General features: G+C 43.8%; 1 protein-coding gene across 2 annotated transcripts in view; it reads left to right on the forward strand.

Moving 5' to 3' along the window:
- Positions 1–23,925, forward strand: part of SHB (SH2 domain containing adaptor protein B) — a 358,876-nt gene that overhangs the window by 244,719 nt on the left and 90,232 nt on the right. The window contains exons 5-6 of one of the 2 annotated variants that reach the window (XM_069236497.1): positions 1,397–1,516; positions 2,283–3,865. In XM_069236497.1, coding sequence (XP_069092598.1) covers positions 1,397–1,516; positions 2,283–2,361 — 199 coding nt within the window. In that variant the 3' untranslated portion in view covers positions 2,362–3,865. Of the gene's footprint in view, positions 1–1,396; positions 1,517–2,282; positions 3,866–23,925 lie in introns of those variants that run through there. The other variant, XM_069236490.1, reaches the window with a different exon arrangement.

Genomic DNA, 23,925 nt, shown 5'->3' on the forward strand with positions numbered 1-23,925 from the left:
TGCCTGTCAAAACATCAGATTTTCCTATTTCAAATGATTCAAAGCAATACACCCAGACTTATCACCTGAAAGTGTTGAGTCTTAGTACGCTGGTGAGCCATCAACATCCTAATCCCTTACAGCCCCCTTCTCCAGTCACGAACACAGCTATCAAAATGGCCGCCAAACCACTATATCAAAATGGAACTCCACATCCTTACATGCATCTTCAAATCATCAGTCAACAACTACTCCTCTTCTGTCCGCCCTCTCCTTGCTTTGGATCCTAACGAGGCAATATGCTTTCTATATCTAGCACTCTGGGTTTATTTTAAGTATACTTCATGAATATCTCTATCAGAAAGAGGCCTGTCCTGCTTTTGGTGGGTCAAAAGTTGCGATGACTCGACAGAAATGAGGTGGTCAGCATCTGGATGGCTACCAGCAGGATGTGCAATGACCAGCTCGTTCTTGGTGCTTCCCCCACATTGAGTATTCTGGAAAAATGTAACTCTTGAAACATTTGAACCCTAGAAGGTGGGTTTTAACTTGAACTCTATTTTTTGCCTTTCAAGTCTTTGGTGCAATAACTTATCCATACCTTTTGCTTTTATCATTTCCATGTTGCTGCTTCCTCTGTTGTTTTGAACATAATGTGGTGTTGTCATTGAGCTGGTCCAGTCCCTATTTTATTATCCTTTTTTCTTTCATTGTGATCCTGCCAAGGTTTTGGAAGATAACAATTACAAAGATTGTAGGGGTGAATCAGATTTGAGGCTTCTGTTGACGTATATGCCACTGGAATCCCCAGGAAGACACATACTTTTCAAATTCATCACTATTTTTAGCAGTTGCAATGACTCTGTGTAAGAGGTAGAAAATAGAAATACGTGTTTTTTTTTCTTTCCCCTGTAAAAAAAATAAATATCTAAAATGGTCTGGAACGATGGTTTGCCAAACTCTGTCCTGCGGTACTCAGTCTGCAACCTTGAGATTTCACTCCCCGCAGCTCACCTTTTTATATGTAAATTAGTTGGTAAGTAGCTGTTGGCAGCAGTATCTGGTCGAAGGAAGCTAGTTTACAGCACACTTTTTCAAAGTTTTGGAGATCAAACCAGTATTCATTCACTCTTCTCGCTTCCTTCTCGGAAAAACTGGGTCCATTAAAAGTGAATTTCGCTTCATGGTTGGTAGGCTTGAACACAAAGAAAGTATTGCCGTGAAATTTCTACTCCAGCAACATATTTAAAATGTGATATTTGTAATCTGGTCACTAGAGCGATGAGATCTCCTCCCACCCACCCATTGAAATCCATTTGTGTCACTTTTACCAGCTGGACAACCCCAAATTGAATGTTGGTTTGGGATTAGTGTTCAATTAGCCGTGGTCTCATCCCTCTGTCTTCTTGTTTTCCAGATGGTATCATGGAGCCATCAGTCGGACAGATGCTGAGAACCTGTTGCGGCTATGTAAAGAATGTAGTTACCTTGTTCGCAATAGTCAGACCAGCAAGCATGACTATTCTCTGTCATTAAAGTAAGTTAATATGTTACACAACGTTGCACACCCCTGCACTTACGTATTATGTGATGACAACCTATTGTTTCTCTATCCAAAAAAAGGCTAATGAGGCACCAAGATTGCCCTTTTTATTCTGTCATGCTGGTTCAGCTCTACTGACGGGAACCGAATTGGATTGTGAAGTACTTCAGAGGTACTGATGGACTGTGTCCACGTGCCATTCCAGAATTCATGTACATTTTTTCTTTATACAATGGGACCTATTAGAAAATAATTTATATTCGCTTTTCCAGGATGTTTTAGACCCTGAGCATCCATTTATCCTCTGTCAGTCATTTTGTATATTAAATATAGGATTCTCGTGTAAACAAGCAAATGGGTCTTGCCTATCAGTAGTGATACCCAATGTTTTGGCTTTAATACTTTTGATGATGTTATTCCGCATCAGCAAAAAGAAGAAAATACTTATTTGCTGATGTGAAACTACATCGGCAAAAAAATAAAAATAAAAACGAGCTCGGCCCCTCACACATCTTCATGCATGTGTGCTTATACATCATGACACAGCCGCAGCCATAGCATCACCACTATTGTGCATGCATCCATCTTTACATGACAGCCATTTTGTTTTTTAATTTATTTTACTGTTTCAAGATGGTGGGTGCCCATCTTGAATCAGTAAATTAAAAAAAAGAACGTTTCTAAAAGTGCATTTTTTTAAAGAGCAGCAAATAGCAAGTGGCCACCCGAGATTTATTATTATTATTTTTTTTTTTTAAAGGTATGAGGAGGTGGCACTGATGAAACTGACGAGTTTGGCGTGCAGTAAGCTGTGGGGGCAGAGGCCACTGACAAGCTGAATTCGGAAAGGGTAGCAAGACGTAGACTGCAGGTGTTTCAGTGGAGAAGCAGCACCCAAGGTTGAGAGCTAGAAAGCTCATGCATTTGCATGGCGTCTTGAAGGAAAAGACAAGCGTAGTTCCCAGAATGTAAGAACAGAAGGATACAAGTTGTCCAAAGAAAAAGATTGTAAATAAGCTATGCCCCAGTGCAGGGATAACACAACAATAGAAAGGAACCCATTAAATAAGATGGAAGCAAATTAGATTGATGAGAAAGCCAACTATCGATTACGCAATGGAGTAACTTTAAGCCCACTGGGTGTATGGGTATTGTCCTCAATACGTCTTCAATAACAAATGGCTATCAGCTGTTTGTAGTGATACTTAACTGTATATGTGCATCAGCAAAAGTCAACATACCTTTTACTCGAGCCAGATAGCATAGTTGGTTGATGCAATCAGTGTGTGGGCGTTTCTGGGTGGAACTGCAGCTGAGGAACTCTCTATGGGTTTTTACCAATGGCTTCAGGCAGCCAGACGCAACTGGCAAATAATGGTTCCTTTTTTCTTTAAAACGTAAGGTACCGACATTCCTCAGTTTTATGGACGCGTTTAGCGGTTGGATGCCTGTTTTCTTTTATGGTGCTAGCAGGTTGTAGGTTCTGTTTTACTGAAAGTGATTTGAGACTTGTTAGGAAACAATTTAAAGAATTAGGAAGGTTTCTGAGGTGTGAGGCTTTCTGGAAATATAGGAAATGGTGTCTACGGGAGAAAAGGATTGTCTGCTTGTTATGGGTTCAATAAATGGCATATGATAAAGCACCCTACAGGTAGAGAAGTACTTATTAAAATTGTTAGTTTTGTATAACTGGTACCCTGAACTCACATATGTGAAAGTGCTTTCATTCATATTGGTGAAAAAAAATATTTGCTTAGGATCACACAAATTAATCAGGAAGCCATGATTTATCCAGGTTTTCTGGTTTCACTTCGTACAGATCAGCCAGGAAATGGCTATTTGTCTTTCCGTATGTTGTGTTGGAAATGACCCTTTTTGCAGGGTTATTCCCTAACGTTTTGCCCTCTTCCTCCTGTTTTCTGATCTGTTTTTGCTGGTTTTAGGCCTCTATGCACTTTACCACTGCTGACCAGTGCTAACGTGCAAATGCTCCTTGTGTAAATTGTGATTATGATTGGTTATCCGTGTTTGGCATTTTTGAATTACTACTAAGTCCCTAGGTTAATGCACCATATGTACCCAGGACCTGTAAATCAAATGTTACTAGTGTGCCTGCAGCACTGATTGTGCCACCCAAATGAATAGCCCTGTAAACATGTCTCAGACCTGCTATGGCAGTGTCTGTGCACGGTTTTAAACTGCCATGTCAACCTGGCAAGTGCACCCACTTGCCAGGCCAGAACCTTACCTTTTAATACATGTAAGGCACCCCTAAGGTAGGCCCAAGTTAGCCCCCTGGGGAGGGTGTGGTGTATTTAAAAGGTAGGACATATACTGGTGTGATTTCTATGTCCTGTCAGTGAAATACTGCCCAATTCGGTTTACCCTATTGCAGGGCCTATCTCTTCCACAGGGCCTTGAAATCTCTCAAGCGTAATTTCCCATTGGGAGCAGGTAGAGATGTGGAGTTTGGGATCTCTGAGTTCACAATCTAAAAATACATCTTTTGGTGAAGTTGGTTTTTGAATTGTAAGTTAAAATGCCACTTTTAGAAAGGGGGTATTTTCTTGCTTACCTATTCTGTGCCTCTGCCTGTCTGTGGAATACACTTCTGGGTCAGGATGCCAGTTGGGCTGTTTGTGAATCCACTCTGCACAGTTATACAAATGGAGCGGAGGTGTGTCCTGCATATCCTGATGAGACTTCCTGGGAAGAGTGGTGGGAGGAGCTGACACACCTGAATAGGGCTTTGCCTGTCCTTACACAATACAGTCTCCAACCCCCTATAGTGTGTCTTGGGCCAGGGCAGGAAAGGCGCAGGGTCTTGTGCATTACAAAGTCTTTTATTTGATGTTTGCCTGCTTCGAAGGCAGAAATGAGTATGAGTGTTGGACCCAAAACCCCAGATTTTGAGAACACTTCTGGATCAAGAGGAGACTCTGCCAAGGAGAAGAGCTGTGATGAGGAGTAATGCCCATTTGCTGTGTGTGTTTTGCTGGGTTGGCCTGCAGTTTCTGCTGCTGCTTTGGAGAGGGCAAAGACTGGACTTGCTGTGTATCCTGATTGTGAAGTTTCTCCAAGGGCTTAGACAGAGCTTGCCTTCTGTTATGAAGTCTCAGGGACATCAACGACTTAACCTGCCAGCCCCTGGGTTTTCTTGCTGAGGACCCTGACGTGCCAAGAGGTGCCCACGCCAGTTCCTGGGCCCTTGAGAGTGAAATCTGGCATAAAATAAGAGGAACCAGGCACCCCGACTCTGTACAACTCTAGAACCCACGCCTCTGTCTACACCCCAAGCCATGGTCAGGCCCAATGCCGCCGCAACACCTCTGAAGTCCTGCAACACCGTGAGTCCCGAGTGCTGTGTCACCGACGTCTGTGACACCTGATCTGCTGCGACACTTGTGGCCCTGTGGTGTGACTGCAACCCCGTGAGGTTGCCTCATCGCGTCTTGGCCCGCTAAACTCATTGACCCTGCCAGATCGTACAGAACAGACGACTTGCTGCCTCACCTCTGCTGCCCCGTAAGAAACAGACGACTCACCTCCTGCACAGGAGTACGGAACTGACACCGCACTGGCTCCTGAGATGCCTCACCTCCCCGACTCCGTGCCACGTCTTTGAGTCTGCCTCATTTCTAAGGTACTGTACATGGGGTCCGTGCGACTCCGTGACTGATGCCACTTTCCCTCGCGAATGGCATTGGACTGTTGGGAACGACTCTGTCATGACGCTGTGATAGCACAATTTGGAGCCAATGTGTTTCTAAGCATTTTATTGGAACTTAATCTTTAAAAAAAATTGTAGATTTGCTTCTTTGTGTTGCATATTTGTTGTTCTGGTCTTGTTGTACTTAGATAAATATTGGCTATTTTTCTAAACTGGTGTGGTGTCCATTTGTAGTGTTTTCACTGTGTTACTTTGTGGGTACAAACACTTCATGCATTGCTTCTGAGATAAGCCTCACTGCTGATGCCAATCTACCAAGATGGGGAGCAGGGGTCATCTTAGGAGTGGGACTCCCTTACCCTGAATAGAGTGGGAGTCCCTACTTAGACAGGGTGTCAACTGACTGCCAACTAATTTCTAACATTAATTCTTTGTTTTTACCTCTTAGTTCATTTTCTACAGAATTGAAATACAGTATAAACTTAACCCAAACGCTGAGCACTTTGCATGAGCACCAGTTACATTACATAAGGTCACATGTATTGTAGCCACAGATAAATTAAGTGATTTGCCCAGAATTACAGAATGCTGAGCCAGTGCTGAGACTCAAACCTGGTTCCTCAGTTCCACAACTAGTAGCTCTGATCATAACACCACATCCTGGTTGGAGGGGAGGATGGTTGCAGAGCCACATGAAAGCTCAGCTGGTTATGGGCTCTAGGATCCCACAGGACCTTGAGCTGAACCAGCGACAGACTTCAGGCTTGAGCTTTCAGTGGCTTGCCCAGCTCTAGTTAGTAACCAGTGTGATGTGTGTGATAACTGATGGCAGTCCGTCTTTAAGGGGGGGAATCCCATTGTTGAGCCATATCATAAACAATAAATATAAAACAGATGTGCATGACCGTGTCAAATGTTTCATTTTCCTCTTTTAAACAGTGTAGTCTTTATGCCCATCATATAAAAGCTTTGTTTCTTTTTTGCCTCTTCCAAGTTATCAGAGTGGGGTATGATGTAGAAGTAGTGCTTGCTTTTTCTATTAACCTCATCAGACCTTAGCCACCCAGTGTCTTGTAATCGGTTATATAGCTGTGGTGCCAAACACCGTTGATCAAAAGTACGTAACCCTGCCTCCTGGTGGGTTAAGGAGCAGTGAATCCAAGCAAACAGGAGTACCTGAAGACACCCGGGTCTTAGGAGGTCTGTGGAATAACTGCTAGTCAAAGCAGTCACTGTGAAGGGGGGACTTATTTTTTAATTAATTTTTATTCAGAAGGAGTAGGAGTGTGCAATCTGTCATGTGAAACTTTTACATAGATAGTGCTTGAAATTAAAATATAGATTTTCAGGTACTCCTTGTCACAGGGTACCTTCTGCTTCAGGGAAGTGCTAGTACTCTCCCATTGAAAGCACTGGAGCAGTGCTGAGAAGTGCCAGTACCATATCTTCCAAGTAAAAGAAATGCAGGTACTCTGTACCTTTATAGTACCTTCCCATTTAAAGTACTGGGCTTAGACCATGGCCACTAGAATCATGCAGCAGGGGAGGCCAAATTATGTGGCACGATTGACTAAATTATGTGTCACAAGGCAAAATATGTAGTGTAATGCAGCATATTTGAAGATAGTATTACTTCATCATTTTGCCATTTTTACACTTGTAAACACTGTCTGTGCATGTGTTGCACCTCGTTAGTAGCAGTTTAACACTTAAATTCAGCAATACACATTACAATGTTTAATGAGCAAGTGTGACTCTAGCCACATCTAGGGCCTAGTGGAACCACTCGAAGCCAGGTCTTCAGCTTCTTGTGGAATTCAAGAAGTTAGGAGGAGAAGGCTGTTATGTGTAGGTAATCAGTGGTGCTCCTTGCGCACTACCCAGCCTACCATCCGACTGGTATCTTGGAGGTGGACTTAGATTTGGTCCAGGAAAGAGAAGTGATCACTGTCCAACCAGCAAATATTGCTATGGCGAATATCAAGGAAGACTGCTCAGCTGAATACCTGGTATTTGTACAGTGGATTGTGGTGGCAGGGAGTGGACATCAGAGAAAAGTTCCAAAAGTTTACCTTAGTACACATCTGGAGCCCAAAAATTCCATGCACAAGTTTTTTTACCTGCGACCTTGCATTGGCCATTTTTTAAACTATTATGTGTTTTAAAGGAGGTAGTTAAAAAAATTCAAAGTTCTGTCACTTATGCCAAGCATGCAGCACAGTATTGGAGTGGCAGAATGCTCTGACACGTGTCCCTACATGGTAGTGTAATCCATATGACTAAAGTATGTCATTGTGCCACTTTGTAATAGCGGCACCGTGTTACGTGCTTGGCAAATCCATAATTATACGAAAAATGCAGCGGCCACACAATTGCTTAAGTCCAGTAGTCCTAGTCTTAGACGAAACAGCCGCCCCCTTCCATTGAGCATCGTGTTTCTAACATGTTTCCTGAAGCAGTTAATTCAGTTGTGGGGGCTGTATTAAAATAAAATGTTTCTCCCGCCATCGCTGTTGACGGCGGTCATGACCTGACCACGTGATAACGTAAATGAGACATTGTTTCCGGTGTACCTGTGGCGGCCATGTCCATTCACACCTTTAATCAGATTTTCTTTAGTGACCGTGCGCTAAGAAGCTTGCGCCTCCGAGTGCACCCTGCAAATCATTCAAATCTATTCATTCAAAGAACCTGCCCGATTTTCTCGGTGACGCACAGCAGCAGGCTACTGAAAGCAAGCCCTGTCAGCGTGTCAGGCATCACTTTCCTGACAGCAGGGAACACGCGTGATCAGGTTACCCCCGACTTCCCTTGGGCACTCGAGCCACTTAACTTTACCACGCGCCTTCTGGGACCTTGGAGCTGGGATTACCTGCGGGCTCCAAGTTGCTTGTTTGTTTTCTACTTCACGGGATCGACGTTGCAGGGATGAGTTCAAATTTAAGATATCCGGGGGACAGGTCAAGCTGCCTACAGTTTGCCAAGGAGAGTTTAGAAGGTAAATGGGCGCTTGTACTCATTCTAGTGCCCAGGAACGTCTCCCCGAAAACACTGGGCAAGAAAAGGCCAGTGCAGATGAGCCACTGTCTGTCCTGTACCTTTGAAAAAGAAAAATCTCAAAATTATGCAGTAGCTTCGCCTTTTAATAGCTCAGCAGTATGATAATATAGAAATTGATAGCAATTGTTCACGCTGGCAAGGGAAATAAACACTTGCAAAGAGCTGATGTTCTGCATAATTTTAGTCCCCTAAGGCATACATAAAGTGTTATCGCCATAATTACCTCAAATGACTGGCCCAGAAAATCCTGCACGTTAACCATAAGATGCATACATACCTACGCACATGCCTGCATATATTAATACAAAGTGACAGCAGAGAGGACCCGCCTAGCCTGCTCATTTCCTCATCTATTACAGACCCTGGGGACACTCAGTCTCATACCAATCTCTTCTCACTCCTTGTTGTGTAAGAGAGAGCTTCCTTTTTGTAATCGTGCTTCTTAGTTACTTGCGACATGTATTTCGCCAGCCTTTTCACGCTTGATCTTCAGGTTTCTTCATGGTCCCATAGCCGAGACCTTGCACACCAACTTCAATGGAGTCGAAGCTCCGCCCCCTCCTTTTACTCAACAGCTGCTTCCAAATGTGAATGCACTTCCTTGCTGGAAATGGGAAAAAATATTCCAGGAAAACGCGCATTGGGAGACGAAGTTGTGGTTACGTGGTAGAGCCTGAAAGGGCGAAATCGCGAGGAACGGAGTAAACAGCAGTCAGTTTATGGTCTGCCAGCACATATGCATTATTTTTACAAACTCAAGAGACCGCATAAGAAGATATCTTTAGGGGCTGAGGCACCAGCTGCAGTGGATCTATGTATCCAACACCTTTTAGGGTGATATAAGGCCAAGGCAGTTCAGAAGGTTAATGTTCTTCCTGCAGAGATCTTTGCAGGTCACAGTTTTAAACCATTTTAAAATAGCTTTATAGTTTAGTGGGCCTGGAGCATAGTATTGTGCCATCTTAACGCCAGAATTCCCAACCCTGGTAAAATAGCTTCGTGGGTTAAGCCTCCCTGCAAGCACGTGTATCCAACTTGCAATGCACGAATGCGCTGCCTGCAGGCTTAAGTTCAGTGCTTCGTTCTTCTAGCGTTGATGACGTGATCATCACTTATAGCCAGGAGTATGCAGTTGATGCCGTACAAGCAGAAAGACGAGTAGGTGGTTGTATGGAGATTAACCTGCCCAGAAAGACTGTCTTGAAGCTGAAAACTGAATGCAAAGCTGACATCCGGCATCACACGCATCCACGTATTTGACCTGTTTGCTCCTCTGTTGTAAAGAGCAGAGTTTGTGGCCACTGTTGTCTTAAGAATTTATGGGGCCCTCGGAAAAGCATATTTTGGGTCCCCCCTGATTCTAACAACTTTGAATGTTTTCTGCTAATTGAAGCCTGCACGGTGCCAAAGAAACATTCGGAAGTTAGGTTCGCTCAAAAAAGTAGAAATATGTATTTCCAGGGGCTCCAAAAATCCGTAAGGTGGCACTGGACGGAGTCAGAGGAAGGCAGAAGGAGAAAGGTAGTCAAAGGCGAGCTAGAGAGAGAAAGTAAAGTTTCTGAGGGGGGAGGAGGAGCCTGGGCACTTGCCCACTTAACCCGTGTTTTAAAACATATCTGCCTGTGGGCGTTTCATGTCTCTTTGCCTTTCTGATTCTGTTTGGCTGCTTGTGGCCGTCTTTCTTCCTATCAGTGCCATGGATCAGTGACTGTGGTGGGTGTTGACTTTTGTGCTGGCCCTGATTTGGGTCATAAATAAGCCACTGGCAGTCCGCAGGGCTGCCCTTCCACATTCCACCTGTCCTGCAGTGTTGACTCTAGAGGGTAAGGAGCCGCTTTCCAAAGGTGAAGGCGTGCCCGCTCCGTATACATCTCCATTTGTGGCTTTTGACACTTTGTTTGAATTGCGGAAAACGGGGAGTTGAGGGGGTTACGAGAGTGAGTTATTCAAATAGTTGTGGCTGGTCACATCGTAGTCGAGCGGGGCAGGTGAGCAAACGCGCCGACCCAAAGGAGGAGCAGTTTAGGGGCCGTGTTACAAGAACCTTGGACCACAGCACTACAGTGCTCGCAATAATCGAGTGGAGCAAAAACAGCATTTGTAGTGACCGAATGGTTCAGAAACTATTTCACCTACCACTGCACGTTTGACATGATGCTGCCCATTTATTGTCAACAAAATGACGAGACGCCGGAAAAGTGTATTTTTGGTTAGGGCCCACCGTGCAAATGTCACTTTTTGTGCGCTGGCTCATTGTTGTGAAATAGAAGCACACTAGTGCTTTATTGTGCAGTCTGGCCCAATCACTCATGCTTGCAGAAAATGGACAGGTAGATTACTTCAAATGCTTTTTGTGGAGTTAAATGATACTTGAAAGTGAAGTGAACAATGACCAGTGTGGGTAGAAAACTAGACCACCACAGGAGTGTGGTGTAAGGGAGAGCAGCAAATATAAACGTTTCCAATTCAGGTTAAGCTGTCGCTAAGACAGGCTACACTCCACGTTGCAACCCATTCACCTCTGCTGGGGTTGAATGTAGAATTAAGGCACAACCAGCAACTATGCTGTGCATATGCAAATACAGAATAGAAAAATGCCTACCTTTTTTAGGCTCAAGCTTGTGAGTTCATGCACTAGCGCATGCGTCTTACTTGGAGCCCACCTGTAGCTTACCATTTGTTGGCATGTGTGACACTTCTTTACAGCCTTGTTATTAGTCACTGCAGGCCTGGCGTAATTTCCATTCCTCTGTGTGGAGCAGGGACCAAGCACTGATTGATTCAACTTAATCAGTGCCTGTCCGCTACCCTACTCAATCCAGTCCACCCCACCCCCTCCAATCCGGTCCACCCCACCTCAATACAGTCCTCCAAACCCTGATCCACCCCACTCAATCCATTGCACCCCACGCAATCCATTGCACCCCATGCACTCCAGTCCATTCCACCCCACCTTAAAACAGTCCACCCCACTCAATCCAATCCACCCCACTCAATCCATTGCATCCCACGCAGTTCAATTCACCTTGCTTCAATCTACTCCACCCCAATCCACCCCACTCTAGTCCACCCCACTCCAATTCCATTCACCCCATGCCAGTCCATACCACCCCCTCTTCAATCCAGTACCCCCTCCCATCCCAGCTCCACTCAACCCCACCCCCAATATAGCCCACCCCAATCCATTCCGCCCCACCCCAATCCAACCCCTCCAACCTACCCCACCCCATCTTAAACCACTCCAACCGATTCCACCCCACCCCGTTTCAGTCCATTGCAATCCAATCCATCCAGCCTACTCCATTCCAATCCACCCCACCTCAATACACTCTAGTCCAATTCACCTGACTACAATCCACCACTCCCCTATGCAGTTTACCCCACCTTATCCTAGTTTAGTCCATCTCACTCCAATGCAATCTATCCTGGCTACCCCACCCCAATCCAACCCAATCCAATCCATCCACTCAATCTAATCCCCCCCCCTTAATACAATCCACCCCACTCTAATTCAGTCCACCCCACTCCAATCCGACCCACTCCAATCCAGTGAATCCAGTCTATCTCACATCAAACCAATCCACCCTAGCCCAATCTAATCCACCCCACTCCACCTCAGCCCTATCACCCCAATCAATCTATCTCACTCCATTTCAATCCAATCCACCCCATTACCTCAATCCACTCCATGCCACTCTACCCTAAAACAAATCTCTGCCACTGAACCCCTGAACTGTACTCCCATCTACTCAACTGTACAACACTGTACCCCCCCACTCCACGACACACCAGCAAATCCACTGTATGACACTCTACTCCCCACTCCGACATTCCATGCCACTAACTTTTAGTCATGCTGAACAGCAGCCACACTGGCGTAAGACATGGTAAGACACTTTTCCAAAGCCCATTGCTCTTATATAAGCAAGACCTGTTGGCTTTGCCAATGCGTGTTCTTTATAGCTTCCGACTTTCTAATCAGTTTACAGCACCATCAAGCCCCTGCAACTCGCCAACTTAAGGGAGAGAGACTCTCATTAGCACTGGAATCAAATATTGTCCTTATTTGGCAGGTTGAGATTAATTCAGGTTTCAGACTTGCAACTTGTTTTCCTAAGGACAACGAATTTAAAGGTTTGTCAAGTGAAGAATTGTCAATCAATAGTTCGCTGCTTGTACCTTGGCTGCCAGTTATGTTCAATCATTCTTTTAAATGACACCAGCTGACACTAATGTATGGCTGCTTAAGTCATTCTCACAGACAGTAATATTAGGACATCTCCATTGATGTTAAAGGCTCAGCTGAGAGCACATATGTGCCAATGCTTAGGAGGCTTCGAAAAGTGTTTTCTACTCACAAAAATTAGTTCTGCACTGGTGACCAATCCAAGAGTTCAGCACTGGCGACGAGAATAAGCTGCCATTTCTGTTTCAGATTTAGAGCAGACAATTTATTTACATGATTTATTTTCAGATTACGAAGGCATATTTTGGAAATATTTCAGAGACAATGAAAGTGCGACAGAACATAAATATTTTATAGCTGTGTGGATGGTTGCAAATTTAAAAGATGTGGACCATAGTTTATTGTTGTGATTTGCATAGAATAGCCAGAGCAGTTGAAGACCCATTAAACAAGCATTTGCAATGCAATAGGTCTCGCATTTGTGAGCATTAGCTATTGGTGCTGTAATAAGCATAATTGGACTTTTCTTGCCCCATAAATTGGTCAACCCTACCTCATAATGTGGTCCTTTCCTGCCACATAATTCCACTGGCTCTGCATATAGCTAAATCTCTTCAACTTACCTTCTTCCTCTGTCTGCAGCAAAAAATTGAAAATGATGGCATTTAGTATCCTAATTTAAATCGGCCATGCTAATTCCAATAGAATCCCACATTCACCACTCCACCAAAAGAGTTTCTGGCTGGTTAACACAATTCCCCAAAAAAGACACAAGACAGGCACAGAGGAGTAACAAGAGAAGTAAACTAGAAGGGTCATCGAAACATATCAAGACTGTTCAAACAGTCATAGTGTAATAAGGATGTTACGTTGGCCTGAATTATGGTTATAATTGCAATAAGGAGAGTTTAATAAAACATATACCATCATCATGTAAACCCAATGATACAAGCATTCCAGCTGGAAGCACTATTTGGTAAATTTGACATTGGTTTTAAAAGAAGGTAGTATTCAAAGGCATAAACTAAGAACAAAAAGAGCAATTTTTAACCGCACATTCACATCGCATTATAGAATATTAAGATGTGCAATAATTCTCCACTAGTTGACACATTCATACCTAAAGCACATGTCCCTTCACACAAAATTCCACAAGATTAGTTTTTTTTTTCCATAACGTTGGCTTGAACTAAAAAAATTAAAAAAAAGTCAGGAAAAAAAAACACATTCTGAACGCAACACTACTCCTCTTTGACAGACAACATTGCCAGCATAATTTTGATTAAAAAGCTAACTTTTAGTATCAACATCTCCAAGGCTCTCATGAAAAATTACATGTAGACATCAGGAAGCACAGGGTTATAATGAACTGTTATGTTCACATTAAAAATGCTAGTTTTACAACAATCAATGGAAGCAAAAGTAGTGACTTTCAGATATCCTAAAGGAAGCATCTATAAAACGTAACATGCATGTCTGAAAACCTACGGCTGCATTCCAGGGAATATTCAAAAGCTGTCATGCACTGGGGTAGCGGGCCTCCCGATGCTTGGTGCCATGCATAATTCACTTTGAAACTGCCTCGTCATTCGTGAAAGGTTGCTTTTCGAGAAATACACCAACAAGATCACACACCCTGCTGGAAAGGGTTGGCATGGTGAAAAGCAAATGCATCCCCACAGTTAAGTCTCTTCTTAACGTAGATTTAGTGATAGGAAAGTCTTGCCCGGGCAGGAGCAGCTACAGTCATAAAGCTGAAACAAGTAAAATTGTTAAACAAGGGCTCCGCCTTCGGAAGTACCCTCTTCATAAGTGAGTGAAATAAGAGGTTTAAATGGGATAAAATAACTGATTATTAAACAAATATCTGTTTAAAAAGTACATGTGAAAATGGGCTCGCCCATTGGCGATCCGGAGTACGAGCAGCCTCTTCAGCATTATTTATATTTATTGTGGCTGTTGCAGTACAGAGTTAGTGGTAAAACATTAAGATGGCTGCTAGAATCCGTCCCATGGATGTGGCATAATGGCTAGAGCAGCTGACTTTTCAACTGGGGAACTGGGTTTGAGTCTCATTCTCGGCGAGATGCTCAACATTGTGTAAATGTTAATAAAAAATTAGAAAAAGCCACTAAGGGTTTGATATGTCAGGAGCGGCAAGCAGTGCTGAGGGAGTTGGAGCACAAACAGGCACCCTCTGGCATTTGATCTCAGTTGAGATAACAGCATGATTTACAGCCCTCTGTACAGAAACAGAGCTGGAGCGAAGCTAAGGTCAGAGCAAGAATGCACTGAAATGAAAAGGGAAGCTTCACCAAACACTAGAGTGAAACCAAGAAAAAAGTCCCTCAAGGAACAGATAAATATGACAAAGCGTAATTATACAGTAGTTAGTCCCTGCTCCCAAAGAGAAGAAAGAGGGACAAAGAGGCATGACTGACCACTAGCAAGTAAAGAATTTTAAATTACTCTGAAACAAACAAACTAAATTGCTTTAAGCCCACAGAAGTATAAGTATACTAAAGTATACAAGAGGTCGTACGCTTATGCTGGACCTAAAAATCAAGGTTGCCTGCCCACTTTTAAAGCAATACAGAGATACCAGTGTCCGCTGATCTGCAAATTACTTTGTCTTTTGCACTGTGTACAGTTTGCAAAATACTTAACAATTTAACGCTAGACGTGTGCACACTTAGGCCTGCGATTTGTGGGCTTTTCTTGTGGCAGACCACTGTGTGGAGGATGCTGAAGCCCAAGTGAGTGTGCATGATGTGGTTCACTAAGATTGCCAATTTTCATTTTCCCTAGCTCCTACTCACCCTGTGCATGCACACACTCAAGACTTCTTCATAGGAGCTCTAGTGCTCTGCTCATAGAGGCACACCTTCTGACTTTTGGTGATAGGTTACTTGTTAGTGTTTGTACGAGAAAAGATTAACTGAATGCAAGTCAATTTGTGTTGAAATGTGTGTAAACATGTCGGCCATCTTACAAAGGAGTATCGAGTGCAGTTATAAGGCAAGCAGCAAATGGGTTCATTACGTTGTGTTTTTCATTACTTAATTACATTTCTGATTAAATAACAGTTGTAAATATGAAAATTATTTGTTTCTTAAATTACCACTCACTGATTTTTTTGTATACTCCTGCAATGTTTTATTTTAAATTGTTATTCTCTCAGTGACTTATTAGCAGGCAGTTACAAGTGCATTTATCTTGCAGGCACTGGGGTCATGATTTGAATGCTGCAGCAGGTGCAGTGGAACCAGGGCTAAAAGTTGTCAGAACTCCTCTAAACACAGATTATTGCTAAATTGTACTACTAAACAGATTGTCACAAGTGCAGTTATTTAGGCGGAACTAGGGTCATGATTTGAGTGTTGCAGCAGGTGCAGAGGCACCAGAGCCAAAAGTTGTCAGAACGCACCTAAACACCAGATATTGCTATATTTTACTGCCAAACAGGCAGTCACAAGTGCAGTTACCTTGCAGGCATTAGGGTCATGGTTCTAATGGAGCAGCAGGTGAAGTGGCACCAGTGCGGCAAGGTGTTAGAACCCCTCTAAACACAGATTATTGCTAAAGTTTACTACTAAACAGGTGACAAGTGGCGTTACCTTGCAGGCACTAAGGTCATGATTTGAATGGTGCTGCAGGTGCAGTGACACCAAAGCCAAAAGCTCTAGGGACCCTTCTAAACACCACATATTGCAATATTTTACTACTAAACTGGTATTTACAAGTGCAGTTATCCTGCAGACACTAGGGTCACGATTTGAATGGTGTAGCTGGTGCAGTGGCACCAGACCCAAAAGTTGTCAGAACTCATCTAAACACTAAATATGACCATATTTCACTGCTAAACCGCCAATAACAAGTGCAGTAGGGTCATGGTTTTAATGGTGCAGCAGGTGCAATGGCACAGAGCCCAAAAGCTCTAGGGACCCCACTAAACACAAATTATTACTACATTTTACTCCTAAACAGGCAGTCACAAGTGCAGTTATCTTGCAGGCATTAAGGTCATGATCTGAATGGTGCAGTAGGTGCAGTGCCACTGGGGACAAAAGTAGTCATAGCTTCTTTAAACACCAAATATTACTGTATTTTACTACTAAACAGGCAGTCACAAGTGCAGTCACCTTGCAGTTAAAAGGTGCATGATTTGAGTGGTGCAGCAGGTGCACTGGTACTTTACTAACTACCCAATACTATAATCTAATACAATGCCATATTAAATAAGGTACACATTATGAGTCCCGAACCATGGGATATTAATTCAACATACATCACAATATATACAGCTATTAACGGTTTATCAGATTTAAAACAAACATTATAACCTTTTTCTAATATTTATAATCCAGTTAGTAAGCTAGAATGTAAAAGGAAAAACAAAGGCAAGACCTATTGGCTTTGCCATGCTTGTTGTTATAGACATTCTAACTGGTTCAGGGTGTTTTAAACTGCGCCATCTGTCACAAAGTGTGCTGCCCCGTGATAGAGGCATGCGTAGAAGAGAGTGTAATAGTGCACTGCAGCCTCCCTCCCGCTTTGTGTTTGACAAGCTCTCTCCTCAGATGCCTCTCCGCAGTAACAGGTGAAGTGGTACTATGACAGAGCGCCTCCCCAATTGGGGGGGTGCAGCGCTTAGTGCCCGGGGCCGCCGTGGCCCGAGCCCTGTACGCTAGTCTTACGTTTTCTGGCCTTGGCACTTCCGGAGGCCGCACGTGTAACTTCCGGCCGCCTGCGCCGCCCCCTCCATTGGGGGGTATTTAAGTGCCCCCCAGATCAGGCCTCAACCTTTTTAGTGGAGACGGCGTGGGCGGCACGGCCAGTGAACGGCGTTACCCACCCTCCCATCCCTTTAGACATGAGATTTAGGGTAAGGTCTGAGGGGGAATAGTAGGCGGGAAATGAGATAATACAGTCACCCTAAGCAACAGAGGGGTACCCAAGGCAGGGTACCCTGGATAACACCGAAGGTAGGATCCTGCAGTCCTGAATCAACCGGTGGATGTACACACCAGCTTGGGGGTTAGGGTGCCCAGATCGCTGGGGTGGGCACGGGGCTCCCGCTCCTGGCCACCCTGTTGCACCCCCACGGCAGCTTGGTGTTGGGGTGGGGGCGGAACCCGGAGCAGGACAAGGGACGTTGAGGTGTTGGGAACCGCCCCCCCAAGGATACAGGTGAAGTACGGTTCACCTGTGTGGTCCAACGGTGTTCGGGACGCAGGAGGATCCTTGGATGTGTCGTTATCGTGATTTATGACCGGATTGAATTTTGATTTACAGGAAATGTTTTTTATGATTTGTGATTTTAAGTAATTGTCATTTGTAAATAAAATTATTCTAATGCCAAAAACAATCAGACTCTGTCGGTCTTCGTTTGGTGGGTGCGGGCCTACTGGAGGCATCCGGGTACTAAAAATACCAAGGGTCCTGTTTGTTCGGAAAATCCTGCTCTGTTGAGGTCAGCTGAAGTGCAGCTGAGCCAGGGCAGCTATTAAGTGTGGTTTGGCATTTATGTATTTATTGCCTTCTGTTCACCCTCTTAGCATTGTAAAGGTCTGGGGGCATTTACTTCAGCAATAAAAAAAAATGTGCTGGGCGCCTAAAGAAATACTTCGCATTTTGTAGATAAAATGGGCCTCTTAAAACTGGTGCGAACTGGCTTAAGGAAAGCTATCACTGTGGAACCTGAAAGAGGAAATACCTGTTGGCAAACACGTCAGAAGCCTCACAGACGCTTTCTGCGCTGTAATTGCCCCCTCGTGCAGTTAGTGGAGGCTGTGTTGTGAAACCAGCGTGTTGTGTCGATTCATGTATTATGGTAACCACGTGTCACGGTTAACGACGATTCGGAGAGGTCAGGAGTGCAAGCCTTTACTCACTCGCTGAGAGCACTTCATTTTATGCAAATGTTCTCTTATGGAACCCTTAAATCTGGTTACCAGTGCGCTCTACACGAAATATGAAAACACAAGCTTAGATGAAAAAACTGCTCAACAAGTGCAAAAATATAACTGAGTAAAGTTAAGTTTATAAATGGGCCACTCATGAGTTAAGAAGCGAGAAAGTGAGGGCTTAGAAGATGAGCGCAGGCAGGCGAGAGAGAAAGAACTAATCACGGTTGAAGCAGGGCCAAGAATTGGAAACATGGTCTGGGGAGGTCAGTATAAAGCACATGTAAAGCAACATGTGAATCACTGCAAATGGAAGTAAAATAATAGCAGAAATAGGAAGAAATGCAAAAACGAAACCTACTTGGGGTGCTGAAATGTCCCCAGAAGATTTTGTCCTGTTTTAGCAAATAAGGGTCATTGGCTTAGGTGCCTTTCAAAGGGAAACAATTTTTGTCTTTTACAATAACTGATTAGGGATTCTTGCTGTGGAAGTTTTACCAGTAGCGGGTGCCACACAGATGTGCGAGCTCCTGAAAGGGATTGTGGGCTTGTCTTAGGGTGTTGAATTTTTGGGTTTCAAGCGTAAGATTCTGTAGGCTTCTTAAGCTGAGGTGGTTGCCAGATCTTTTGAAATCTAATGGTTATGTATTGTTTCAAGGCAAATATCTATTTTCATTACAAGCAACAGATTCCTAGTGCAGCACTGAAAAAGGAGGGCTTTCTTCACAAATGTTACATTCTGCAGACACGTTTTAGGCAGGTCACAGCGTTTTCATCACACTTTCGTGCTTGATGTATTAGCTTGCTTCCAGGAATTGTTAGTTTTGCACAGCATTGCTAACACTATCCATAACAATATGCACAATACAAAACAATCTAGTGACAGCAAGTGAAACCACACCAATTTTGATATGGAGGAAAAGATTGTTGCAGGTTTATTGAAACACAAGCCGAGTTAACTTGCAGCCGATCTGAGTCTTCAGTAGTTTGTTCAAATTAGAGCTGGTTCCCATCCAAAGAAAGCAAAATGCAACCGGAACTCGTTACATCTAGTTTGCTGTTAATTCATTTAACCTTTTAAAACGGCCATCGGGAGAATGATGTCACAGTATTTCTCAAAGCCCAAGCTGACATAGTCAAAGGCACATTCTATATTGTGATTGTGATTGTTAGCGGTGCATGAGTAGGTAACGAGAACTGAAGATGTCCCTTTTAACTGTATCTTCAAGGTTCTCCTATAGAAGAATGCGGTTTCCAAACCTAGCTTAGCATTAGCATATGATAAAGGTGAAATACAGTTTTCAGGAATCAATCACCAGGAAGCACAAGTAAGATGATCTATCCAGTCACACCCTACTTGTGACATGGCCATCTGCATTTCTATTCTAAGAATGGGTGTGCAGGTCACATCTTGTAAAGTGTCATTAACGAAAAAGCTCTGACATGCCAAGGTCTTGCATATGCCATGAGACCACCTTGAACATATGTATACTTACGCTGCTTTCCTTTATTCTGTTAAGTGTTGTTACTCTATCAGTCAGAAGAGACCTCTTTTCACATTATTCACACAAAGGAATTTTGAGTGTTATATATATATATATATATATATATAGTGTCCTGTGAGTTCATTTATACCTGCCACTCATTTTTTGCGTAGAGCGGCAAGTGTCTGATAGCAAAATACATAGGTAAAATTGTGTTTCATGAGCTTTGCTACAGGTAATGTTTGGGAGGCTTCACACTTTCTAGCCTCTAGTCATTTAGACCTCATTATATTTCTGTTAAACGTGTTCAGGTGTAGAACACTAGCTATACCCTCCCTTATGGCAATCCTTTTACGAATGGCGTATGCTCCTGTTATTTCATGACCTGGCAGTGTGGCAAGAAATGTCAATCAATGGACTTGTGTCGGACACCTGCATTCTTAATAATGGTTAGGATTTGTCTGTAGTTCTCGGCCTAGTTCTGGATGCCACTGCTCTAGAACTATAACAGATATGTCAGGCTATCTGGGGGAGAGTTGCAAAATAGTGTACAAGTGTCCTTCAGTCACGTACATAAAAGCTGGCGTTTTGTTGAACACAGTGACTTTATTTTCTGGTCACATTAATCAGTGTCTTTGTAACATGCCTAAGATTGTCTTGTTATCATAAGTGAAGACAAAACAAGATTTCAGCCTTAAGAGGTACAACGATGTTTATCTTGGAAGTATGTTGTGAAGGTAGATGTGCTCTAGTTCACTTGAGATTTAGGTAAGAGGATGTGGCGTTCTGGCCGGAGCTTCTGATTTAGGAGCTGGGGAACCAGGTTTGTGTCTCCGCATCAGGTCAACATGCCGTGATTCTGGGCAAATCACTTAAAGCCCCCGAGGCTATACAAATTAATTTGTCCTTGTGTAATGGAACTGCTGGTTGTGTCAAGTGCTCTAATACTGTTGGGTCGAGTGCACAATGTGTATACAACTGCCAAAAAATAAATAAATTCTGCTGGTGATCTCCACTTAACTGCCAAAGAATCTGCCCCCAATTTACCTTGATAGTTTAATGTTAAGAGACTGGCTAGATTTAAAATGGAGTAGGAACTAAGCAGGTGACGACCATATCACTTATGCTAACATCACATGGCTACCTTCTTATCTTTTGTCTTTGGTAAATCGAACGGTTTTTGTAAAGAAAGGTGTTCTGAGTCACCCTGAAGGCGATGCAGGCGTTATATAAAAGCACTGAAATAATTTTTGTAAATTAACATTTAAAAGATTATTGTGATGAGTCTATAGAATAGGACTGCCTAAAACTCACAGCTGTGTTTCCGAATGAGGACATATTCGTAATTTATGAGAATTTCATTTGCATAATTTCATAATGATATAAATGCAAAAACAGCTGCTAACATGGCATAGACTCCAACGCAAATAAGCATTAAAGTACATTATTATAAACCATGAAGAGAGGAGTAAGCAGGGGAGTAATAAGCATTGTTTTAATCAACATTTTTTCTTTTGCCCGCTGGCAGGGGATACGAATTCTTTAAATGCGTTACCACATTTGAATCATGGAATGCGTGTGCCCGAATACTGTAGTCCAGCACAGAATTTGGATATCATTGGACCCCAAGCACTTCTAACCTAACAGGCGCTCCCTAGTCTATATCTGGGCCGGCGCTTCCACGAGGTGAGGTAAGGCCTAGCAGTGGTGCCACATAACTGCAGACAGGCCCGAAATGGCCGTTTTTCAGTGCACAGCCTTGCAGGGCCACTCCAGTAGTCATTGTCTCAAGTGCTTAAAAATCCTCTCATCGGTCACCATTCCCATTAAATCTTCTCACATTAAATACAAGGGTCCTGTGAGGATCCTCTCCGAGTAGCCTGTCCGTTTGCTCATCTTTAACTTTCAGAACATCCTTCTCCATTTCATTCATTCTGCTCGGCATACTCTATCCTTGCAGCCTTCAGTCCCATATTAGAGTTACGATTCACCTAACTCGGGGCTCTGAGACCACTAGGGTGGGGTGGCAGCTGTACCAGTGGGACTGACACCTGCGGCAGTAATCTGAGGGGGTCTCAGGCTCCCTAAGCATCGTTTGGAGGGGTTCACTTGGAAGTCTCCAGGGTTGAGCGCATTCTTTTATCACTGCCTGCGATTAGTTTTCATCTGCAAGTGTATCGGAAGTGGTACATTTTCAATCTTTTTATATGTGGCATTGGGTGTGCGTACATGTATGTAAAGCCAGCGCCACTCCATTCCGCCAGTGTTACCCTGTATGTAGAGTTACAGCGGGTGATAAACACTGCTGGCATATTAGCACTTGTCCTCCTAAGTGCTTTGTGTTTGATGCACTTAACTGCAGTCAGTACTGACCTGAGTAAAGTTATTCGTCTTCGAATACCGGCGCAGCCGGTGCTCGACGTCTGTGGGTGTGTTTCATGGTCACTCCCATTCCTCAGCAGAGAGCAGTGCGTTTGGTTTCAGGTGCTCAGCCTGCTGCTTTCAAATACTCAGGTCAGACGCATACCCTGTCTCGTCAGCCTCGCAGCTCCAGGGCAAACCTTGCCCCGCGTGTACATCCTGGAATGCCAATGACCTTTGGAGTTCAGAGGTTACCTTAACTGTATGAAATGCCGCAGTGGTGCCCCATACACTGATGCGCTGAAGTAAAGGCATACGCTCTGCTTTCAATGAGTGTGTAAAAGAGGAACGAAATATAGACGGAAAGAGTGATTTTAAACCAGTAAAGGAAGCCAGCCATCTGTGTGCAGAGAACCATGTACTTCTGTCATTGTAACACCATTTAATGTTGCTTGGCGTCTGTACATTCTACCAAATACAACTACCGAAGAGCTGACCTGGGTTCCAGGTGTGCACATTGACCTGTCTCCTGAGGCAGTTCACCAATGGTGAGCTCTTGTGAGGTGCCTGTTGACAACCAGCTCTCATATGTAGTGAAAACACTCCGTGTCTGGGCGTTACACGTGAGCACTGCAGCGCAACAGTAGTTTTTTTGGACGAACTTGTTTTCCATGAAAGAATCCATAGCTAAACATGCTACCATCTCTAAAAGTAGGTTCATGATTGCTAATGTGCCTTGAAGTCCCTGTTCGCTAAGAAGTGACTGGCAGTATTAATACCAGCCTTCCTTTCCGTTTCTTTGTTGGAATCTTGTGAATGGTATTAACGGAGGGGACCCACGCCTGTGATGATCAGCCACAACAACAGAAAGACCTGCCTGAGACCAAGATGTATTTTTGTTTAGAGAAAAATGTCAGGACGCCCTTTATTAAAAAGAGACATTGGATTGGAAACAGAGAAAACTTATTTGCACAATTCAACAACGACAAAACTGAACAAATATCAAATTACACTGTTATAAATCTGTACTTTTCTTTTTGAATCCCATATAGAGTATTCTAAACAGGACATTTCCAAGAACTCCTCTCCATCCCTCCCATGCACGTTTACGATTTGTACCCTCATGGTCCGACTCTTCCTTTGGTCCTAACCCCTCGTCTCTCCTAACCCAGTAATGAGTGGAATGGCCACCCGAGCCATACTGTTGTAAAGAATCCCCTTGAAAAGGCCTACTCGGGTGCGAATCCGATTATTTGTGCTAGAGGGACCCCTCCGCACCCCGGCAGGCCGTTAGCACCCGTTGAAGTGATAGGCTGGGTAGCCAGGGTATAATTTGGTCCCCTGACTCAGATCACATCTCTCCCACTATCACAAAGAGCTTCCTAAAATGGAGCACCAGCTGAATGAAAGGCCAGTGACAGCTGCTGCCGCATCTGTCCTCAACACCCTGTCAAAGGCTGAAAGCTACAGTGCCCCCCATCCTTGAGATCCAAATAACCACCAATTGTGTCTTATTCTGTGAAAGATATCCAGATGACCATAAGTGTAACTGCCATTCATCTGCTGCCCACTCTGCCACAGGCTAGTAAGAATGTCCTATCTTCTGCCCTCCCTCCCCCGTCCCAATAAAAAATACAGGACATAAACTGGGAAGCAAAAGAGAAAAGTGAGTGGACAAAATATTAATCTTCTTCTTGTGTAAGGTGAACCCCCACCGGCAGGAATCTACCTGTCTC

Source organism: Pleurodeles waltl, chromosome 1_2 (genome assembly GCF_031143425.1).
Source record: "Pleurodeles waltl isolate 20211129_DDA chromosome 1_2, aPleWal1.hap1.20221129, whole genome shotgun sequence".
NCBI classification, from domain to species: domain Eukaryota; kingdom Metazoa; phylum Chordata; class Amphibia; order Caudata; family Salamandridae; genus Pleurodeles; species Pleurodeles waltl.